Genomic DNA, 25,513 nt, shown 5'->3' with positions numbered 1-25,513 from the left:
CTTCTTTATGAGGAGGAAAGGAGGGCTGTGCATCTGAATCCCGTCGGAAGGGAACAGAACATTCGCGCTGCTGCGCGCAGGACGTGTTGGACTTTTCTCTGAATCGACACACACAACAAGGAGGAGGAGGAGGAGGAGGAGGAGGAGGATAAATATGGGCGTCAAGTTCCTCTGGGATTCGTTTTAAGACCGTGGCACCCGTGATTGATCCAAATGATTAACTTCACACTACTTAAGAACAACTTGTTTGGAGGCTGAGAGACTATTTTCTCTCTCTCTCGCTCTAAAGCCTCCAGCCTTCAGCTCCAAGTTTTTTCCACTCAGTTCAGCAACCTATGAAAGGGAATAGTGCGATTTACGCGCAGTTGATGCCTCCGACAAGCCGCCCCTACTCTCTCATGCCAGTCTGTCCGACTTTCAAACCTATATTCCTGCCAGACTCCCACCGCGGACCAAAAGAGGAAGAAGTCTCCGATGGAAAATCATGCAGCGCTTTGAACCCATGGAGACATGGCACATAGGTTCCTCTTATCTACGAACAGATCCAGCGCCAGATTCGCCTTCATATTCACTGTTTCACTGTCCTGCACCTATTTATGCTACAGTATTATTTTTTGCCGCAGCACAATCATGACAAACCAGGGTTACGAGGGGAAAAGATGCTCGCCGAGCAAGAACGCAGGAGGGAAGAAACTTCTTGGGAAATTGGACAATTGCGCCTCGCTGGAAGTCAGGTCTGCTCTGGATGAGTCTGCTGCCCGGCGAGGAACAGGTGATGTCCGCGAACAAAGTAAAGCCCCCGCCTCGACTGGAAGCCACTGGGCTGACATGAGGTTGAGAAACATGAGTGTTGCGCAAAAATATGGGAATAAGAAGCTGCCGAATGCGCTAATAGTCGGTGTGAAGAAAGGAGGCACCAGGGCGGTGCTGGAGTTCATCCGGATACATCCAGATGTGCGCGCTCTTGGAACAGAGCCGCACTTTTTCGACAGGAACTATGACAGAGGGCTTGACTGGTACAGGTGAGACACTATTTAAATAAACATTGATGATGAAATGATTTTTCTTCTTCTTCTTTTTCTGAGAAATGGCATTTTTCCTTGATATATTCTGCATACAGATGTACTCTAGTCACCCCTCTGATACGCCAGTCTAGGTACTCTAATATATGATGTCATGATGAACACTTCCATGTCCAAATGTCCTCTCAACTCGTCTGAATGCAGGTGTATCATAGCACAAGGCACTTCCCAGTCATATCATTCTGTTGCAATTTCTCAGTGGCCCATAATTCAATTTAGGAGTCACATTTTTTGCTGTGTCGTGTCTGCAGCGCCTCTGTGTGACATCCAGATGTTTGCTGTCAGCAGGTCTCCCTGGTGCTGAACAGACAGCTTTACGAGACAGAGTTCACACGAAAAGAAAAATCACAGCCAACAGCACAGATGACACAGGCAGCCTGTAGGTTACCAGCAGACTTCAAAAAAAGGCTACACGGGGCACACCATGTTTTTTTGGGGGGCTGGTGAAGGCAAAGCGGCTCACAAGGTGCAGTGAGCCCCGAGCATCGATCCCCACCTTTGTCTCTCTGTGTCACTGTCACTTCTTCAACAACGCGCCTGTAAAGAAAGCCCTGTTGCATCTCATATGAAGACAATACGTCTTTTATTTTTTCTTTTCTGTATGAAGCAGAAAATTCAAGTTTCCTCTCAACAAAAAAAACAAAGAATAATATTATTGCTAAGCTGATTTCGCAGTGATTGAAGACATCAACTCTGCAAAGGTCCTCCGAAAGGCAGGATGGGGTTGTGTTGCATTATGTCATATTGTTAGAGCTGCCAGATCTCCACACACACACACACACACACACACACACACACACACACACACACACACACACACACACACACACACACACACAATGCCACCAGTGTGGCAGGAACAGACCTCAGAGCAGTGCGTCCAAGGACATGGAACAAGCGAGGACGTCTGTTCTCAAGCCTTTATAGACCTCTCAGCTGATCGTTCGCTCAGATCTCGTTAGACTTGCACACGCATGTGAGGCCGTGTTTGGTGCACACGTAGAAACACCAGCTGTATGTGTATGCCTTCGTGTCAGCAACAGCCGTGGCCGGAGAGGTTTTACGGTTTGGGATAGTCCGTTCGGTCCATTCTCGTGGAGGACGGAGGGTGTTTGTCGAAATTGGTACATAATTGAACTCAAGGATGAACTGATTCGATTTTGGTGGTCAGATGCAGAGATAACTGTGTTTTTTGTTTTTCAACTTTTCTCTGAATTGACACACACAAAAAGGAGAAAGAGAATAAAGATTGCCGTCAAATTCCCCTGGGATTTGTTTTAAAACAGTAGCATCAGTGATTGATTCACACAAAAATGTGTTTCAAGAAGGTCTGACCGATGATTTCTATTTGTTCTTAGAAAATTAAACAGTCGCTCGTCTCTGCAGTGAGGTCTGCTCTGGATGAGCCACCAGGCGACATGAAGATGAGAAAAAAATATGAGAATAAGAAGCGGCCCACTGCGTTCATAGTTGATTGACACAGAGGAAGCACGAGGGCGGTGCAGGATACAAGATGAGAGGATTTTTCAATTTAATCCAAGATGAACTGTTTAGATCTTGTCAGTCAAAGGTCACCGTGGCCTCCCTCCGTCCATCCTTGTGAATGTGATGCCTCTGGTGCACTTTGAGTGAAGACCTCTTGTTCACTTGCACTCAAGGACAAATTGATTAGACTTCGAGGGCCATTGTGACCTCACGAAACTCGCTTTTGGCAACAGCTCAAGAAATCATATGCTAATCATGACAATTTCACATAAATGTCTAATAAGATAAAATGATGAAGTCATGACATTTTGGACAGACATGGATATAAATTGCAACATGGCTGGTTGGCGAAGGAATAAAGCCACAAGGCGGCAATTCTAGTTTTTTATATTCGGCGAAAGGCCACGAAGAAATTGTGTCGAGGCGTGTCCTTTAATAAATTAACCGTTTAACAACACGGACACACTTCAGTCACTGAGATCATTACACCAGTTTGATTCTCGGGCCTCGTTTTCTGTGCAGGAAATCAAAGTGTGACGTGAAAAGGTGCCGCAGTGCTGAAGAGATACAATCAGTTAGTAAAGTACAAACACATTGTTCATTATTACATTTGATTCAACCATAACTTCATAAGCTATAGAGTGAAAATCCATTTACAAAATGAAATAACAATGCAGTGTATGATGTAATGTCAGTTTACTCATGCACTTCCACACAGAGACGGGCTGTACAATAGAGATATCTGGAAAGCTGATCAGAGAATCCGTCCTTTTAATCTTCAAACTAATGAACCAGAGGCCGTACGATCACAACGACGCGACAATGTACGTAGCAAAAACACTCCAGACTCCTCTGGTTTGAAGATCAAGAAACTGTTAATCATTTGCATGTTTATTAAAGTCCCTTTTTAATTGCATTTTCTGATTTCAATCTTAAATCCCCGTGTTTTGTACTTGGTTAACACTGGGGTGCCATGTGTTTGTATTTCACCGGAAAGAGAAGGTAAAACTTCCCAAGGCGCTTCTTGAAAGGCCGTTTGTCTTCATTGTTGTGTGTACTTCACGAATGGAATAGCTCGAGAGACACAAACAAAAAGGCGTCGCTCTTGTTCACACGTAACAGAACAAGCTGAAAGGCTTGTTAACAACCTCGACACATACCTTGACACGTGACTGACTTGATGTGGCCCAGAGGATGCTTCTTTTCAGGGGTGAACGTGTTGATTGTTTCGCGGGTGCACAGAGAAGGCATCACGTGTAATGGAGTCAGTTGTACGTCATTTAAGGCGATTCTTCGGAAACAATCCTCGTGCAGCAACAGAAGTTAACAAAAACATTAGAAATACCACTTGAAAAAAAACAGCAACCTCCCTTCACATGAATCTAGCATCTAAATGCGGCTTAATGACGCACCAGGAACTGTTTATGCCCAGAGGTTTGGGCTTTACTGAAGTTTGATTTTGTTATTTTTCCATGTCACTCTAAACCCAAGCAAAGATAAATGGAGGTCCCACGCGGATCTGATGCCACAATTTCAAAGCTGGAATATTGCACACTTGTCAGAAGCTGACAGTTCATATACTCAAGATACTTAAACAATACCATAGACACAGAGGACACAGAGGCTGGTTTAATTCAGCTGGTATTCAAGCTGACAAGTGACTGAGTGCTGCTCATTGTGTTGGACTGGCCCTCAGTGATTATCTGTCACAATGTTTGGCTTGTTGGCGGCGCGTCACCTAAAGTATCTTTCCATTTTGATTAACTGTCACATTCTTCTATAAAGCAAGTAGAAATGTGTTTGCACGTTCCACATGTGTTTGTGCACAAGTTATGCGTTGTTATTTTTCATTTAATCTGTTTTCAGTTTTTTCAAATCTTCAGACCACAGACCTTTTGGGAGTCATTACACTGACGATATCAAGAAATATTTCTATACTCAACCAAGCCAACAAGCAACGAAATCACAAACACCTAAAACTATCGCACCTTTAATCACTGTAAAAACATACATGAATGAGATGTGAAGTGTGGCTCCACATGATTCATAAAACAATAAAGAGGAAAATCAACGTATAAGTGAGAGAGTGAGAGAGATTGAATCTGAGAAATAAGTTAGGCAGGACATTTAAATAAACTGTTGAAAAAAGTAAAGGGAATAGATAAGTTATTATAAGAAATCGTTTATAATTATCTTTTTTTGTTGTATGTTCTTCGGCCTAATAGAAGTAAAATATATATATATATATATATATATATATATATATATATATATATAAATATATATACACACACACACACACACACACACACACACACACACACACACTGTTATATCTGCTTTTAATGAGAACAAAACACAACAATAACTATTTAGTAGCAGATTTATCTTTTTGTTGTGTAATGAGCATTATAGCCTGTTGACTACTTGATGAATAAAATGATTAATTGATTATTAAAGTTGCCATTGACTCATTTTAGGATAAGTAGACGTTATCATTGACGAGGTTATCATTGACCTTGGGATCAATAAGTGTGACAAACTAATTTCTACTTCCTATCTTTTTCAAAATGGCTCTCATGGTTTTCCAGTGTGCTTCCAAAATAACAATGACAAACTAATTAATTGATCATTTTCAGTACTAATCTCTGTGTAGAGAAAAAAACTCAAGCCATTCAAAACACTTTGTTTTTTATTTTTAAAGGTATTCTTATTAGCTCATATCTGTGAACAGAGGAAAACATACAATATGGGACACCAAATTAACTCTGGTCAATTCCAGTCTGTCCTGTTACATTAAGCGTGTGACAGATCATTTAGGCTCTGAAGAAAAATGGTGCAGTGTTCATTACTGCGCCTCCTGAACAAGAACACACACGTGGCCTCATTTATTCACATTGCCAGACAGGAGCGGATAAAACATACGTCTCGCTGCCGCCAGTTCCCTCGCACGACTCTCGCCACTTTTTCCCCATCCCATCCTCCACAGAATCAGAAAGATCAAACAAAAAAAATATGTCGCTATACAACATCAAGACTTAAAAGGGCATCTCGGCTCTATTGATTTCACTGGAGTCAGAAGCACTTCCAGCAGATTCTCTGAGAAGGGTTGAAATTGTATGAGAGGCGATAGCTGCAGCAACAAATATTCTCCAGGTCCACATTAATTGGCTCGGGGAGGCAGGGAGCTCTGGAACAGTATCATCAGAAAGGTTGATGAGGACAGAAAGTTAGATGGTTCTCATTTAACACAGAAAACTGCCCATTATACAGCCAGGGATTGTGAGGCATAACTCTGCATTATTAATGAGCTGTCTTCATTGCAGTGCAGCTCGAGACATGTAGTGGTTAACATTAATTAAAAAACAACTCTTTCTGAGATGTTTCCCCAGTGAAACAGTCTGAACTGCAGAGGCATTGTGCTTGTATTCCTTTAATAGAATAATTGAGTGATTATGCAAACATTTTGCACCTTTCACATTGTAAACCAACAGTGCTTATCTGGATGTGCTGTGTGGTATTTTCATATTCACTTGCACCAATCTGTCGGTCTCAGTCCACCATTTTGTTCCAGATAACTATTATATAATTGCCATGAAATTGACATTCATGGTGCTCAGAGGATGAATCATCTTCAATTACTTAAGTGATTACTTAAAACTTAACACCACAATGAGATTCACATTTGTGTGTTTGACTGAAATGTCGTCACAATTATTGAATGATAGCGGACTTTTTACGTAACTTTCGTTCTCAAGTATTACTCGTTACATAAAAAAAAGCTACTAACAGCTACCGGCAGCTACTAGCAACAACCAGCTGCTACTGACAGCTACTAACAGCTACTGGCAACTACAGACAGCTACCGGCAGCTACTAGCAACTACCATCAGCTACTGACAACTACTGACAGCTACTAGCAGCTACCGGCAACTACTGGCGGCTACTACCGTGGTTTAAAACAACAATGGCGGCTCCAGAGAGGTTAGCATAGATGCTGCAGTAGTATCAGTTATAGTCTACTGGGGATAATTTCTTTATTGAAAGAAGAGCAAAGAAGGCCAATGGAAAAAGATGTTTTTCGCTATTCCCCCGCCTGGATCTGGCAACAGTTTGATTGACAGATGTTTCATCTAATCACCCGCTGCTTCCAATGACAACTTCTTAGATGGTTCTGGATAACAAACCATCTGGCGGATCAGCTTAGAGTCAGAGCCCTGTGCTTTTTTGGCACCTATTATCCAGCACAAACACGTCAAATACATCTTTTAGTAACTCACAAAAACAATACACGGCTGTTGACGGAGTAATTTCTGTATAGTGTATTGTCCAAGTAATTGCTGTAGGTCAAGCAACAAATGGCAGCTGTCGGATAAGTCACTTAATGTGTCTTGAAAGTGAACATATAATTCCATTTGTGGTTAAGTAGTACCTGAAACAAATGATACTATCAAACTAACTATCATTTTGTGGACATTGCAATCTGGAAATATCCAGCAGTCAGCAATCCTTAGCTCATCCCAGCTCATCCTTAGAGAGCGTCAGCTTGTTAACTTTACCCCCTCGGCGAACCCAGTGTGTCACTCCCTCCTGACCAGTGATCAAATACCATCTGAGCTCTGCCTCCAGTGTCTCCTTCTCTACTTTCCCACCATCTAACTGAGGAGTAAAGCGACTAAAGGTGGGTGGACTGGCCTCCCTGCATTCATACATAGCATTGACTCACATTGTGAGAAGCTATCGCGTAAACTCAGAAAGAACTTTGAAAGCGCCTATGTCGGGAAATCTACATTCATTAAGAAGATGCTGCTGGTAAAATGCACAAATAGGTGATAGTGGTGAGGATCGTGTCCTGGGGCAATGGCAATGACAATGTTATTATTATGAAGGGCAATTTACATCAATTATAAGATTAGAAAAAAAAGGTTTTAGCTGCCAAACAGATGTTACAGCGTTACAAAAAGCCTTTACAGACTTGATTTCATCAACTAAAATCAGCTGTAAATGCATTCAGAAATACACAAAGTAAGCAGTAATCCTCATCTGAGAACGTGCAGTTTAGGATTTCAGAGCTTCCCTCGTCTTCATTTCAGTGCCTGTGGATACTTCCCCATGCCACATGTTAATGTGACAGCTCGGAGCTCAGCTCAATTCGGCGTGTTATTGTTCAAGGAGACCAAGTGTCAGTCATTTCCCTCCGCAGACCAAACCATGAATAATTGTTACTTCAAGGAAAACAAGAGCCCAGTGTTGAAATGACAGCAATTAAATAGGTTTCTGGTTCAAGGTCAGATACATCATCGTCGGACTGCATTGTCCCGCCCTGGATATGTTTTGGGACAGGAATTCTCTACCGCCAGAGATCTGGCTCAGTCAGTCTGCTGTTTCCCACCAATTTGTCGTCTATTAAATTAGAAAGACGCTTGATTCTCAGAGCGCTGAATTGTTATTCACCTCTGTTGCTCACCTCGCTGAATTGGCCGCAGGATTGCCGAATATCCGTCTGGACTGCTCTTTGTTAACTCTTAATAGACTTTCCAGGCACCGGGCCTCTCTGCTGCTGGTGATTAATGATCAGATGTCATCACAGCTGTAATCTAAGTGAGTGATACTTTAATAATGGAGCAGCTCTCTTTAGCGGAGACTGTATCTATGCTAGATCAAGAAAAGAGGAAGGTGCCATTTTTAGGACGCGCAGTGGCACACACATTATGAGAATCACCCAGCGTATGAGCATTTCCTCTGCGCAGTCTACCTGAGTCTTATGAACGGTTAATGGGTTCGGGTGGCGGGGAAGCAGGTCTGTGTTTGGTATTACCTTCCTCAGGACATTTCGGGACAAATGGCCTGTGTGAAAAAAATGCAATTTCACCAAGTCCATTTCTAAAAGTATGAGCGGAAAGATTGCAAACTTTAAAAAAGAAAAAATATTATGAAATCATGTGAGTGAATTTGGAAAAATGTGCCGAAAAAATTGGCCAAAAAAGCAATTACCCTGAAGCTGCAATGACAGGCTCTCAGGACATCGCACAACTCAGACACATGTTTTACTAACTAGACCAAAATACTACAATATATAAGTCCAACGGCATTTGCATATTCCCTTTTGTTCCCATTTATATACTGTCGTTGCGTGTGTTGTGTTGCTCTAATTCAATGTGGAGATAACCAAACAATGTGTTGGATATTATTTGACTTTGACTGCAGACCTTTTGTAAAAGTTTTCATCAATTTCTTCAATACGTTTTCACCTCTGTGTTCCTAAACCAAAGCTTTGTACGCATGGCTGAGGACCGTGGCCACCATTACTCTGGCTGCTGCTTACTGTGATAACACACAGGCGACAAGAGCCGAGGAGACTCTTTTTTCCCTATAATTTACTGTGTAACTGTTTTGTTGTTAAATTACTCAGGGGACCAAACAAACGCTGCACATGTAATGGATACTTTGATTTGGACCCCTCTCTGGCCGGGCTGCGAGGCTGCTTACTGTTCAATGGCAGAGGCTCATTATTCGTCTTCGTAATGACAAACATTTGTCGTCCGGTGGGAGGGAGCGGCCATTCTTTACATCTGTGGCCCGGCAGGATCACTCCACATTGTGACTAATGGCTGACGGTAAAATCACGATCAGATCCGTGTTTGCATGAAATCCTCCAACTCATTCAGTTTTTATTGTTTTAGTAAAAGTCTAATTAGTTACAGGCGATAGAAAAGATGATGTGCATTCACTTTTTAGCTTCCAATCAGATATTTGTATATGTTTATTGTCAAACTATATCAAAATATTGATGGATTATTGTATTTTCCTGCATCATTTCTATCGCACAGTTGAAAGAGCGTCCTAACTATTGCTGTTATTGTTGAGTAGGAACAGTATCTCTGTTGCACATCATACATAGCAGATACTTTATGTTGAATAATCCATGGTTTTGATAGATAATACAGATGTGTGATGCCTGATGTAACTGTACCTACATGGAGATATATTTTGTTTCCTCTTCATACTTGTAGCTTGTTTCATGAGAATTTGTTGTAATTGTGCTGCAAACGTTTCCTGAAAGCTCGACTTGAACTGACGATATGCAACATTCTGTTTTAAGTTCAAACCCCGGTGAAATGACAGTAATACATTCTGAGTTCATTGATCGTTCACAAGGAGATGATTCAAAGCTGACCTTTACTTGTTCCGATGGTCGGAATCCCTGATGAGCCGGCGTTGCTCTTTGGAAGTTGTTCAACAAGACACACTCGTGTGGAGATGAGCAGTCCACGCTTTTAATTCAGTCTCCGTGCATTGCCATGAATATTAGCGCACCCTGAAAGGGTAAACTTAGAAACTTTGGTGGTCAAAGGTCAAAGTTGCTATGATCTCTACACTCTTCGTCCCATTTTCGGGAACTCAATATCTCAGTATGGCTTTGTGGGATATATGTATATCTATTTTTTTCATTTGGCAGAAACGTTCCACTTTGACTCAATGAAGTGATTAAATTGTTGTGGTCAAAGGTCACAGATCACTCTGACCTGTGCAATAATTTATATTCTAATTAGGACATTTTCAAATTGATATATAAGTGGAAGAAAAAAATGAAGTGATGACATTTTGTACCTTTAGTTTGAACACTGTGCCATTTACTTTAGTACCATCCTCAGTCGTGGACTCTGTTGTAGATGTTGTTGTTTTTTCACATACTGCAGTCTGGACAGCAGTAATATCTTCTTCCAAGCTAAATCCCATCCGAGCAGGTCGACTGGGGCGATTTACTGGAGGCGGGGTCAAAGTACCATGCGGTCTCTCACCGAAGACCCACTGCTGATGCTGCACAGCCAGATCACCGTCTAACTGAAGGACTAAGTCAGCTGAAGTACTTAAAGAGAACATGTTTATACTCCACAAACTAACCAGAGGGGGTTGTTTCAAACTCACAGCTAACTGAACATCTTCTCATGAGGTTTTCTCCAGACCTGTGTGAACTGTGAGTCCAGACCCCGTGGGACTCAAAGTACTTGTCCCGACTTGTTCAGCACTTCCAAAATACACAGATGTTTATTATGTTAAACAGCACAGATGAATGACCAACACTGTAGGGCCCTATGAGACATTTAAAACGGAGTAAAATTGAACAACTGAGCAATTTAAAGATGTTAACTGGCAAAAGTCAAAGCAATCTCCACAGGGATTAAATCACAGCTATAAATCCACTGCTGATGAAGGAGTGTAGGCATGTTCAGTAGTCAGAGTCGCACGTTGTCCCAGTGGGACTGCTGGCTGCAGGAAAACGGGGGATTTGCATGGGTTTAGTGGAGAGTCCTTGGTACTTTGAAATAAAGACATCCATGTTTGTGGCCTAGTCCTCCATAATGATATAGCAGCATCCAAAGTGAAGTATGGGTGAACTCCAGACCTCGGGCCTCCAACGCTCTCACAGACATAAATTGTTCGGCGGGACAGCCAGCAGGCTCTTTCAGGGTTGCTGCAATATGCAGCGCTCCACGGCTCATTAATGAGCGGCAATACTTTCCACTGTTGACCCGATCTACCTTATTAGAATAGTGAAAAGTAGAGTTAAAAGAGTAGAAGCAGTGATGGTTGTTTTGGTTAAAGTACAGATTTTCTGAGCAAAAAAGCAAGATTTGGAACTGCATTACAACGCGAAGGGAAATACGTATTTTCATCACTGTGCCGTGCTGGTTTGTGTTGTGTTTATATTCATGAACTTTACTTTTACAATATCGTTTGAAAATTAAATCCATCAATAGAAATGTGGAAATGTTAAAAGTGTTTCAGATTGAGCAGAGCAGTGTGTAAAACTGAATCATGTGGTCTCAACTGTGAGAAATTGAGCTTTTTATAATTGTATAGTTTAAAATGAGATGTTTCATTTCGCAAGAGATCGAAGGTGGTCCTTAAGCGTGGGTGTGTGAATTGTGGTGTATTGACAAAATGAACCCTGCTTTCAATTGCAAAAACTGTAACAAATAAAACAAGTCAATGTCACAGAAGGCTACTGTTTACAGACTTTAACAGCAAATATAACTCAATTAGAGCAACAAATGCAACGCCGAAGCATCCAAAACAAATTAGCCTTCAACCCGAGTCCTCTCGTTCGACCAGGAACGGGTCTCATTTACAGTATTGAGCTGATCTTCCACACCTGAGTTATTTTTCCCAGAGTGATTAAAATGTCACAGCCAGGCCTGTAATGCATCCTGACTTCAAGTTTCACCAAGGACCGGCAAGAAGACTGTAAATTACCTGCAAAGAATTCAACGTTGACTCTGAGTGAAAAGGTGGTAATCAATCAGAGCACTTCAGTCAAATGCCAGTTAATTAAGGTGTGTGTGTGTGTGTGTGTGTGTGTGTGTGTCGCAGAGAGCAATATGTTCTTATTAAAGTGCGTTTTAAAGTTTGCTTTCCTCAGACACATGCACACTGATAACGATGCCAAAGTGTCAGAAACTTCGGCAATACCACCCCAAGCGATCCCATTGGTATTACAATCATGTCGATTTTTTTTAAGTGCAAATAATCATTACCAAGCAAGGACGGAACAGCTTTCAGTGAAATCACACACTGCCATAAAGATCCTCAATTTTATCTTTCCCTTTCAGATTCCTTGGGGGCATGGTGGAGGAAAAAAATAAAATAAATCCTGCCATTTTTTTTGGGGTTCAGACACACCTGCCTCAGGAATCACATGTTCCCCTCCTGGCCCGAATAACGAGCAGACACATAAATGAGGCTGCTGCTGCCAGGTGTGTTTGAGTGGGCAAAAAAAAGATGATTTATCAAACGTAATAATAACACACATTTAGAAAAGTCTGCTTGTCACTTGCGTTCAGATTTACTTCCCTTAAAGGTTAAAAAATGCGGCTCTGAAATCAGTGCAGATGTGTGGAGGATGATTTTGTGATAAAAAATATAATTATATATAATATATTACAGGTGTGCCCCCCCCCTCGAGTGTTCTTCATTCACATCAATCCAAGACAGGCGACTCGGAGGTTATTATCCAGGCTTCTCTGGAGGACATGAGAAGCATCCCTTCTCAATAGCCCTGATTTCAATAAAAATAAAGACCAACATCCTTTGATCATTGGATCGCACCTTGTTCGCCTCGGCCCGCAGTCAAACACCCGATCTCGGAGGCCATAGATATCAGTTTAATGAGCCACGGGGAGAGGTTTGACTCAGATGAAGCATAGCGCAGAATATCTCTGTTCCCATCGAAGCGTTTGAGAGCAGACACTGAAGATGCAATGAATTCATCACTGAGATGGTATAAAATGTTTTTAAAAAAAATGTGTCGCCCCTTCCTTGAGTTCTTTCGAGAGAACTGCTCCCGGAAAGAAGATGCATTCTGGGAGGAAGTATTAATCCGTCATTGACGAAAGATCTGCAGAGCACACTGCGGGTCCTATAGAGCGGGGCTGCACGGTGGTGAAGTGGCTAACACCTCACAGCAAGAGGGTTCGACCCCCCGACACCCGGTTCCACCTTCTGCGTGGAGTTTGCACGTTCTCTTCTGGTGTCTGCGTGGGTTCCCTCCGGGTTCTCCGGCTTCCTCCCACACTCCAAAGACACGCAGCTCAGGTTAATTGGAGGCTCTAAATTGCCCGTTGGCGTGAATGAGATCCGTCATTGTATGTGTTGTCTTCTCCAGAGCCTCATGTGAAAAATGGGTCTCGAATATGTTCATTCCTAAAGTTCCTTTTACATTCAAGTCAAAGCCTTCGGTTGTCTTTCGTAGAGAAAATAACAGCTTCATGATATATTAATTATAACCCTCCTCTACACTTTAATGATAATTGATCCCGATGGTACCGCTGGCGCCCAACTTGCGATGCATCAGTCTTTTTAATTGCGTGCACCTTCATTTCCATATTGTCTCCATCAGTGCCCTCGGTGCTGTTTAGCTTCCGTGTAACATGTAATTTAACCGGTGCTGAGACTCACGGCTGTAAAAATCAATAACTCAAGGTAAGATATCCAATGTTACTGATTCCTCTGATGGCCAGACGCACTTTGAGTTTTACATTCTGCATCCAAAAAAAACGAATAAAAGCGGTACAAGTGGAACATTGGCGTGTAAAACCCTCCTGGTGTAAGATCATTAACTTTTTATGAACACACATCCTCAAGCTATGTGTATATAGACAGAATATAGTCGACAGCCGGCAGCAGTGTGCTTACTATCATAAGCAGAACCATCTGCAACCTTTTCTCTATATGCGTGTTCACATCGTCAGCACAGTTTAGCGGTGTGACAGGATGCAGTCTTGAAACCAGCGCGTTGCGGGTCCTCTCATCTACACAATATCCATCTCGCAGCATGTGAAAAGGTTTGGAATTGACAAGCCAGATAACAAAGACTGTTTTCCTCTCGCAGCCAAAGATTCTGCAGCTTCGGGAAAAATGGCTACAAGTGTGTCTGTGTGTGTCTGTGTGTGCACACTCACAGACACACATGCTCACACACAAACACACACAGACACTCAGAACTTAGAGAATAAGAGATGAGAATCCCAGAAGTAACCACTCAATGTATCAACGGATAACTGACGGACTGCACTTTACCGAAACAAAGGTTGTTCATTAGATCTCGAACTACAAATCCCAGCAGCACTTCCTCTGCATGAAGCCTCATTGTGTCGGACTGTTGAACGCAGCTCTGCGTTCTGCACCTCAGAGGAGATGTTTACGCGCTGCTTCTCTTGAAGCCTCCACGGTATTTTAAAACGAAGACGTTATCTAACCCATTAGCGCGGCTCAAACACGGGGAATAAACAACTAGCTAGCGAGCTATCGACGACAGTTAGCCTAGCTGTTAAGTTATTGTACGCGCAACGTGACTAAACAGTGACATACGAGAGGAAACAACGGGCCGGTGTAGTTGTCAACACTGTGATCATTAATAAGGTCGTATGATATTTCATATACGTTGGCGTGTGTTCAGTATGTTCAGTAGTTTATTTCCTTAAATCCACAGTCCAGTCTGCCTCCAATCAGTCTGCTGGCTCTCACTCAGTCCTCAGTCACCATGACGACGAGAGCACACAGGTGCTTCATATGAGCCAATCAGTTTAACACACAAACCACCTGAAGTCTTTATAGTCTTTATATATATATATATATATATATATATATATATATATATATATATATATATATATGTATATATATATATATATATGTATATATATACACATATTATATATGTATATATATATGTATGTATATATATGTATATATATATGTATGTATATATATGTATATATATATATATTATATATATGTATATATATATATATGTATATATATATATGTATATATATATATATATATGTATATATATATATATATATATATATATATATATATATATATATATATATGTGTGATCACATGACCCACTGTGGCTTTGATGACTTGATGACTTCTCTTTAAAATATATAAAATTAATAAAAACAATTATATTTGAAATCAAATATTGTTTTTATTAATTAGACATATTTTTATATTTTAAAGAGAGGTCATCAAGTCACAGTTGGTCATGTGATGATCACATGACCCACCGTGGCCCACCAATCACAGTGGGTCATGTGATCACATGACCGACATTGGCTTTGATGACTTGTGACATCATCAAGTTCTCTTTAAAACCACTAAAGCTTATCATCAACTGTTCAACCAGTTTGAGTGGGACATTCTACAGGAAGAAAGAACAGGAAAATCTTTAAATCGACAATTAATTTCTTCAAACAAGATGGGTCTAGCGGAAACCAAACCTGCCCAGTATATTGGAGACTCGGATGTGAGTGAAGATGAGGTTCAAACTCACAGTCCAGAGGAAAATGTTGACAACCTGGAATTGTCTTTGTCCCAGAGACAGAATATGACCGCTATGCTTGAGGCGGAGAAAGAGGAACTAGTTGACCTCAAGCAAAAGTTAAGTCGTAGCAACCAAGACCTGATGGAGGAAAGACAACGGTCAGAGGGACTGATGGCCGAACTCAATTTATATACCAACACGTTAAACTTTTACAAAGATTCCTGTTCAAGACATACTCTTCTGATTTCGGATAATAACAGGATGTATCAGGAGTTGTTTTTGAGGCATCAACAGGTGTTTTTGGAGAATCAGAAGATGACTCAGGAGAAACAGGAGTTGGTTTTGAAGTATGATCAGCTGGTTTTGGAGAATCAGGAGATGTCCCAGCAGATGCGTTTGAAGCATGATCAGCTGGTTTTGGAGAATCAGGAGATGTTTCAGCAGATGCGTTTGAAGCATGATCAGCTGGTTTTGGAGAATCAGGAGATGTTTCAGCAGATGCGTTTGAAGCATGATCAGCTGGTTTTGGAGAATCAGACGCTGTCTCAGCAGATGCGTTTGAAGCATGATGAGCTGGTTTTGGATGATCAGGAGAAGTCTCAGCAGATGCGTCTGAAGCATGATGAGCTGGTTTTGGATGATCAGGAGAAGTCTCAGCAGATGTGTTTGAAGTGTGATGAGCTGGATTTAGAGATTCACGAGCTCCGTGTGATCAATGAGAGTCTGTCTTCGGAGAATCAGGAGCTGGCGAGGGCGAAACAGAAGATGACTAAGATGAGTAAAAAGCTGGTTCGTGAAAGTATAGAAATCGATTCGACGAATCATGATCTGAGCTTTTACAATCGGATTCTAACGTCGGACAACCACGAGCTGTATTTCCAGAATGGAAAGCTGACTCATTTCCAATACGAACTCAAAGCGAAGGTACAGCTCCTGGAGGACACTTGTTTGCGCTTGAAGCGCAAAAATTTAGGAAAATTTGGGCGAACGATGGGGGCCCGACAGGTGGAGCTTGAGCGAATGAGGAGTAAGACGCTAGCGTCCCGCACCACTCACCCCCCTCTCCCCCCTCACCCGCCTCTCCCCCCTTACCTCCGCCATTTCCCCTTTCGCATACAACGCTGTACATGCTCACTTCCGACGCATGAAACATCGCTTGAACACTTCAATTTGACTCAAAATGAGCGGGCGCAATCGTGATAGTTACGTCTTCGTCAGAGTGTGAATGTGGACCTGGTGGGAGACTTCTGTGATAGTCACGTCTTCAGAGTGTGAATGTGTAAATGTGTGAATGTGTGAATGACGGCGTGTCGTGTGAAACGAGCGTCGTTCAATTACCTTGCATCCATCTTGGGTTTTTCAGCCTGGTGATCAGGTTTCCCTAAAACTGAAATAAATGGTCAAATCAATATGCAGTCTCTGCTTGTGTGTTTAAATATATTTTGTGTTAGAACTATTGTATGACATGATAGTGATTATAATGGAGTACCGTAACGTCCACACTATCTAGTCTATATATATATATATATATATATATATATATATATATATATATATATATATATATATATATATACATATATATATATATACATACATATATATAATCACATTATATATGTGATTATAGATATAATATATCTATAATATAATTTATATATAACCTATAAACATAACATATATTTATATATATAATCTATTAACATAACATATATATATATATATATACATATATATATATATATATATATATATATATATACATATAATTATTATATATATATATATGATCATGGATATAATATATCTATAATATAATTTTTATATATAATCACATTATATACGTGATTATAGATACAATATATCTATAATATAATTTATATATATATATATATATGTGTATATATATGTATATATATACACATATACATATATATACATATATATATATGTGTATATATATGTATACATATATATATATATATATATATATATATTTATATATATATATATATATATATATATATATATATATATATATATATATATATATATGAATTAAAGCTGCAAGCAGCTGTGAGTGGGTCCTTGCTCTATCCGGCACGTCGAGGACGCCTGCGGGTCGCCGGCTGAGAACATACATAACATATATGTGTGTGTGTGTGTGTGTGTGTGTGTGTGTGTGTGTGTGTGTGTGTGTGCGCATGTGGCAAAGCTGTTTGCTTGAAAAGGTGGTATTCTCATAAAAGATTAATAGTTGCCTTGTGGCCCTGAGGCACCCGAGCCAACAACTCAGGATTCATAAATAAAACTAAATGGATCAATATTTCCAAGACTTTAGAAGGAACCTATGGCTACCTCCAGCGCGAGAGAGAAAGGTTAGCTTTTAATCGAAGCCCTCCCCCCCAGTAGTCATAAAGAAAGTGTGGTGTTTGATCATCGGGACCATGCTGAATGGACCTGTAATCCTCAAACGGAGTCACATGCTGTGGAATTGAGACATTCAACAACTTTATCCTCTGTAATCATAACGGTTCAAATAAACCACAGCTGACGCCACGGCGCCGTCCTTTTTCATTCCTTAACAGGAAGCAGGTGACAAAGTGTGGATGAGTTGTGGCAGAGGCTTTCATTGTCTCAACGGCCAACGGCAGATGCTCATTTATCAAGTTTTATTGAACCAACGTGCCAAAGCAGAATGACAGATTACGCCGAGGAAGGAAAACCCACATGACAAATGTGACAAATAGAAACATTCGCCTGTAGTTTGCGGAGCCATTATCTCGGCGACGGGATGATGATAATTATGATGCATGTTCTGATTGTACAAGCTGTCCTGTCACCTCGTCTAACAAATACTTATTCGCATTGTGTTTATTTGGGTTTGGACTACAGTTATGTGAGACTTTGTGGATGTGGGATGTAATTCTGCATACATACAGTTTGCCATCTGAAGTGTTTAAAACGTAAGACTATATTTTCAAGTGTTTGTTGGACCAAGATTGTGATCCAAAAACATAGATGACATACTGACAGGGCCAAAGAATCATGAGCACTTTAAACATTTGAAATCTCATTAACGCAGGAACGGGGATTTCTTCAAAGTCAGCGAAAAAGAAAACTCCAAGATGAACTGTTTGTATGTAAAGTAAAGTACTTTGACATGTTCATACACACACGGGACAGAAAAGACGTGTGGAAATGCTCCCGGACTCTTTGCCGACTCATCCATGTGTGTTTCATCTTTGTCATCTCTCTCTCCCAAGGGGACTGATGCCTCGAACGCTCGACAGCCAGATCACGTTGGAGAAGACGCCGAGCTACTTTGTCACCAGAGAGGCCCCGAGACGCATCTCCAGCATGTCCCCCGTGACCAAGCTGATCGTGGTGGTGCGCAACCCGGTCACGAGGGCCATCTCCGACTACACGCAGACGCTTTCCAAGAAGCCCGACATCCCCACGTTTGAAGAGCTGGCCTTCAAGAACAGAAGCCTGGGTCTGGTCGACTCGTCCTGGAACGCCATCCGGATTGGGATGTACATCCTGCACCTGGAGAACTGGCTGCAGTACTTCCGCCTGTCGCAGATGCACTTTGTGAGCGGCGAGCGGCTGATCACGGACCCGGCGGGGGAAATGGGCCGCGTTCAGGACTTTTTGGGACTGAAGCGAATAATCACGGACAAGCACTTCTACTTTAATCGAACCAAAGGCTTCCCGTGTCTGAAGAAGCCCGAGAGCAGCAGCCAGCCGCGCTGCCTCGGCAAATCCAAGGGCAGGACTCACGTGCAGATCGAAGAGGAGGTCATAGAGCAGCTGCAAGAGTTTTATAGGCCATTTAATATCAAATTCTTTGAAACTGTGGGGCAAGACTTCAAGTGGGATTGAGAGCGCGATGCAGAAACAGAGCTGTTTTTAAAAACGGCTCCAGAAACATAAATGAGGGTCAACAATATGTTTAAATTACAAGTTTATTGAGCTATAAACAATGGCAAAAGACTTATTAGACCACACTCATAGGAATGGTTTCACATCACGATGGGATTTGGGTTGGGTCATTCTGATAGTGCCATTTCTTTCAAAATATGTATTTAAAAAGCCAATTTTCCTTTACCGCATACATGACATATGAATTCCTCAACAGACAGCCGGCATTACTTCATTAACCGAGTCATTAACCGGCAACCGTCACGACGCCTTCTTGTCATTAAGCCACGCCAGACCTCCATTAATGACATCGCTAAAATATTCATTCCTGCTCCAAATGATCCGCCGGCTTCGCCGTTAAAATGAGCTCTCAACGCAAAGTTGATCCAAAATGTCAAATGAATAATGAAATCCACCTGTCAGTTATTCTGAGGACTGTTCCTCCTCATTGTTGACGGAAGCTCAGCGATGGCAGGTTTACTGACTACGTGTACTGTAAGTGAGAATAAAAAAAGAACAGATGCTGTAACTCTGACAAAAGGATTTCCGTCTGTTGAACTGCAGCGCTTTTTTTTTCTGTGTCAGTATTTTTCTTGTGATCATCCAAATAAAAAGGTATTCAAGTATTTATTCGGGATATTTATTTTTGGGTTTTTCTTGGCTACACATGAGTAAAAGTAGTGTTTTCTTCCCATGATGTCGAGTCTATATCAATCCTGTCTCCGGCACAATTATGTTCTCGTTCAACTAAAGCGCTCAGGTTTACACCGGATTACAGCTGCAGCCATGAACAGATTAAAACACGTGGTTATGAGGTAAAGTGAAACCAAGCAGAGGAAAAACTCTTTGTAGAGTTTGTATTGAGCCTCTTCAAAGATAAAACGTCCCTTAACAGACGCTGCCGTGCATGTCACTGATCTCATTAATTTACAAGATTACTCCTTTGATAGATTTGATTTAGCTCCTTCTGAGGGGCGAGATTAGCTTCCTGGATTTGCATCTGGAAGCCAATCAGAGTTATTTGTAATAATCACTCATCTCCAAAGGTTCCAACCCAAAGACTCTATAGAAAATGTAATAATGATGATAATAATAACACAAAAACTCCCATGAATTAAAAGTCAATGCATGTTGGCCGTGTCTGCGTGCTGTGAAGTGTGGCAGCACACGCTCAGCGCCTATCGTACGGACCGAAGATGTCCGATTAGCGCGGGATTAAGAGCCCAGACGACCTCCACGAATACTTTTAAATGACGTCTCCAGGTAATCCTCGTGTCCTCGTATGAATACAGTTATCTGATCTGATAACAACATGACCTTCCAACTCTGTGGAAACTGCAAGCACCGGCATGTTGTTTGGAGGTTTAACATTCAAGTCTGATTGGTCCGAGACCTTGAGATTCCTCTTATCAGTCCCTTGAACTGTCGGTGGTTGTTTGCCGGAGGAGCATTTCAGGACTGAGCATTTACGAACCAGTATGAACACAGCATGAGTCAAGCATCTGAACACTGGAACTGTGCGGTGAAAAAAAGACTTGCAAACACAAAGCCCTTCCTGCTTCAAGCGATCTCGCGCTATGAGGTTATTTAACGGACGTATTGCTGAGATAATATGATATTCTCAGCAAAGCACCCCCCAGGATCAGCTGCTATGGTAATGATGAGGCATCATTAAGGGTATGAAACATATCTGGGACTTCCTCCACAGGTGTTTCACCGTCATTCTTTAATCCTGTGAAATGAGCAGCGCTATCCAGACGCACTTGGACTAATGTGCAAAAGTGACGGTGCAACCTTCCACGTAAAGGAAATGAGATATTCAGTGGCGTTGCAACCGCGCTCCTCCGGGCGCATGTCTGTGGACCCGCAGCAGCATTTAAACTCTCATTTATGACACTACATTCATTTTTGATTAACCTGCCAGTGTCGTCTGCAAGCTGCCTGCTTCCTTAGCGAGCCGTCAGCTGACACGCAACTTTATCTCAGCTCAGTTAATTATAACTTCTCCCCAAGAATGCTTTGGGCACGATGACATGGCACCGATGAAGAAGAAGAAGAAGAACAAGGAGAAGAAAATACACCGGGCTGCCACTGTGATGCCCAAAGAATACTTTGATGTGTTATCAGTCCTGCATATGGTAACTTTCTGTGAACCTTTTTGGGGGATTATTCATAGTTGAAGTTGTGTTGCCGAGAGGAAACGGCAGCTGTCAAAGTTCTGCACATCTTTTCCTTGACTGCTATAAAGTGAAGCATCAAATGAGGTAAAAAGTCATAGATATTGTCACGAAACTTTCCCAGTTCATTACTTACATTATGGCATAGTTTTTTATTTAAATGTTTCAGAAAATAAAGTTGTAATATGCAAACTAGGCATTATCTTAATAAACAGGTGCTGGTATGAAAACATTTTCACAAGACAAATGTGAGCATTGGATAAGGTTAACATTATTGTTATTGTTATTAAATAACTAAAAGGCATCACCATGAAACTGCCCCAGTCTATTACTTGGATTTATCTATATTTTTGTTTTGCAATCCTATGTTAAATATGCAAATGAGGCATTATCTTTATTAGCTTGTGGTGAATTTCAGAGAGCTCTACAGGTGTGAATACACAAAGTAGTCAAACACCTCCGTGTGTAGTTGTTGGTGTTTCCTTCCCACTCGTCTGAAAGAAAACATTTTATAATATCACAATAACCAATCCTTAAAACGGCCCAGTGTAAGAAAATCAATATAATTGCCTCCATTGTAATGTTCATGCAGCATTGGACGTCATCCATCTGACACCTGCAGATGCGGCAATTAAAACACTCAGTTCCTCGATGTAAGTAAAGTATTACCTCCTCATTATGAAAAAACACAAGTTTTCTGTGGGTATCTAAAAGCCGCCTGACCATTCTAACCTTCACGGTAAATACCAAAGAAGCTGCTGTAAATGCCATGAACTTTGGAAGACTCTGAGGTAAAACACACCTCTGCATCAGAAATGTCTAACAATACACAATAAAATCAATTCCCTCGGAGACCTTTTTATTTTCCTTCTTATTAAGAAAATAAATAATGAGGCGGCGTTCAAAATGTATGTTTTGCAGTTGCCTCTTATGGACCCGACGCTTTAGAGGTCTTTTAAAACTCCTGCCTTGAAAACCTGTTTGAAATTCCACTGAGGCTCCAACCCTGAAGCTTCACGGCGTCTGTAATCTTTTTATTGTGGAGATGGAAAGAAAAGAAGCAGCAAATGTGCCGCGTCCAAGAAAGCGCCGATTAAAAAAAAAGAAAGGCTTGATTATATTAAAAATAAAGCTGAAATTCAAAAAGAGCATGAAATATCGAATGATGTGCATTGACTTCTTGCATGGATCAAGTTTGCTGCCATTTGTTAACTGAATTTCCAGATGTAACGCAAGCAGCGTGTTGCTTTCTGGAAGGTACACATTCCTCCCAGAAGATGTGCTCCATGCTGGGCACAGTGTTGAAGTATTTATATCGAGACATCTCCCCGCTGGCCCCCGAGATGAGCCAACGCTACGGAGGATAATGAGGATGTTTCTTTTTCTCTCTCCAATGGACAATGAGAGGAGCATGATTTGAAACTTGGCAGATAGAAACCCCTCCAGAGGAAATCTCATTAAGCTAACCTCCACCTGCATCTCTGCACCTTTTGAATATGTCATAATTCCACAAGGTTTTTTTTTTTTTCCCTTTCAGGATCGTGTTGTGCATCGTATTTCAAGCGTCTCCTCTAAAGCTTCTACCCAAAACATGGACGTATTTTCCTCTGCACACGCGTGCTTTTCTCAGGATTCAGTGTCACACTAATGAAAGGATTCCCATTAGCCATGCAGGTTTTTGGGGACACACACATGCACGACCAGCATATGTACTAATAACCAATGTGGAAACCTTTCCCCCTCCACTCGTTTCCTCTGCTCTGTTGAACATGTGCTGCTCGCCTCACCTTCAGAAAGGTCAAGTGCAGAACGGGTCTCCAGGCACACGGCCCACTAATTAAGCAAAAGAGGGAAGATGCTTCTCCAGCTCCTGGGACGCAGCAGCGGCTGGCAGCCAACCTCAGCGATAACGAACATTTTGTTTCACATGCGAGAGAGCGAGGGATTGTTGTCTGCATGCAAAATATAAAAGACCTTCGGTGGGAAAGAAAGCAGCTGTGTAATAAAAAAAAAAGGTGCTAATGTCCGAGTTTTTCTATTTAGCATGCCTGCTTCTTTTTTAACACAAATCATATAAACACTGATACACAATATAACACAGCCTCTGCACGGTGGCAGTGTCACATGCTCGAAGTTGGCGAATGCAGATGCAAAATGGATGTGCAGAAACATCTGTAAGGTTTGTCTGCTGGCATCTTATTGGACTCACTTTATGCGCAGTAAGTTGCATTGCTGAGACGAGTTGCAAGGCAACCGGTGGAAACACAGGGAGGTTTCTAACCATCGAGGGACATATTGTTGCTTTTACACAGCAGTTTGTACTCAGATTAACGTGAGACAAAGTGTTAGTTAGTACTCTGTAGGGCTGCCGGGAGGCAGATGTTGTTCCTGTGAAGTAATTAATTCTCATTCGGTTGCAGGTCTTCATGCTAAGCTCTGGTTTGCTAGCAGCTGGCTGTAGCTTCATATTTACATCCTCATCAAAAGTTACTGCTCCTTTTTGGTGCATTTTCCTACGAAGTTCGGTACTTGTGTATATTTTCCACCCGTTACGTAAAGCGTCAACTAAGAGCCAAATATCTCATGGAAGTGTCGTCACCGAACACGAGTACCCTGGCTGAAAAATCGCTGTGTTGCTCCCCAAGTCTTAAAGAGAAACAGAGTAAACTCAACAGCAAGACGTAAATGGAGAAGCAGAAACAAACTGTTCTTTGTTACAGAGAAGAAAAGATCTGCTGCAAATGGTTGGGTCCAAGTAAAATAATACAGGCCAAACCGGGTTAGCTCAATCCAATCTATAATTGGAACAGCTGCTGCATAAAACCGGCAATTATAATGTACCAAATGATGTGAGTTTATGGATTATAGCAGCATTCACATGGCAAAACTTGCACCATACTGCCTCGTCGTTTCCTTTTTCTCGTCTTGAATTTGCATCTCCGGCATGGAGGTGAGCAAAAAGTCACGGAGAGTATCTGAAACCTCCATAACATCTGCTCGACAGCATTACAATGAAATGCTTCCTAGTTGGGAAAAATCCACGGAGAAGACAAACGTTGAAGCTACCGTGATGAAGGCTGCAGCTTCTGCAATTCACCGCGCTGTTCAGTGACCACTGCCTTCCATTTAAATGCGCGATCACAGAGGATGTCTGTTGAACTCGGTGCACCGAACTGCGCCCAGGGGAACCCCGCAGGACAAGAAATGGGCCGCAGTGATAACAGACCTCCTCTGCAGGAAGCCTGATAAATTCCATCAGCCTGAGTGTGTAACTTCGATAATTAAGTAGTTATTCAACTGGAGGGGAAATGGGCCCGACGGCGTGTTCAGGAGAGCAGAGCACAATGAGGAGCCAAATGACCGGCACTTACCCAAACTTTTCCACACCTTACTCATTCGCACCTCAGAGCCCGGCGGCCTCGGCTAACAGCAGCTCAGAGGCGCTCAGACCGAGAAACTTTTAAAACACCAGCAGGTGGTGAGAATGAAGAGCACTTCATTCTGAGGAACGTAGAGACTCAGTGGCGGGCCGTCAGGGCCCGCTAAAGGGCGAGACACACTCCTACAACTGCAACTGCGGCCGGCCACGCAGTTACGTCAACGGACTCGTGTTGGTTTATGGTTCCCGTGCCTTTTTCCAAACGCCAGAACAGTAGGTGGCGCAACGAGCGTTTCGAGTCGACCCTGCAGACCGACGTTCACCGATATCTCCCTCCAGGAATTCACCGCCATCTGCGTGTCCTCATACTCCGTCAGACGGGTTGTATAAATGCTCATATTTGCAGGACCTCTTCAGCCAAACGTTCTTCAACGGGATCCATTGTTTGTGTTTCTGCTGTGGCTTTTTAAAAATGGCGGTATTATGCTATGAAACCGGAAACGCGAGACTCAGAAATGCAGACCAATCACGATCTTGCTGGCTGCGTAGCTTTGTCGGATAGTCCGAAATTTGGCTGATGGGACAACGCAAAGGGGTCCTTGCGGGTCTTGCGTGCTTGTGTTTTTGCGTAA

The 25,513-nt window shown here is 41.9% G+C and overlaps 1 protein-coding gene across 1 annotated transcript; it reads left to right on the top strand.

The window, feature by feature from the left end:
- Window positions 1–217: 217 nt before the first annotated feature.
- Window positions 218–19,927, top strand: hs3st2 (heparan sulfate (glucosamine) 3-O-sulfotransferase 2). The gene is made up of 2 exons (XM_068579439.1): window positions 218–1,022; window positions 18,668–19,927. The coding sequence occupies exons 1-2, from the start codon at window positions 511–513 to the stop codon at window positions 19,284–19,286; spliced, it is 1,131 nt and encodes a 376-aa protein (XP_068435540.1). The 5' UTR covers window positions 218–510; the 3' UTR covers window positions 19,287–19,927.
- Window positions 19,928–25,513: the final 5,586 nt, after the last annotated feature.

Source organism: Clinocottus analis, unplaced genomic scaffold (assembly GCF_023055335.1).
Source record: "Clinocottus analis isolate CAN_PGR_092001 unplaced genomic scaffold, fCliAna1.0.p SCAF_16, whole genome shotgun sequence".
Lineage (NCBI taxonomy): Eukaryota > Metazoa > Chordata > Actinopteri > Perciformes > Cottidae > Clinocottus > Clinocottus analis.
This window is presented reverse-complemented; position numbering and strand designations above follow the sequence as displayed.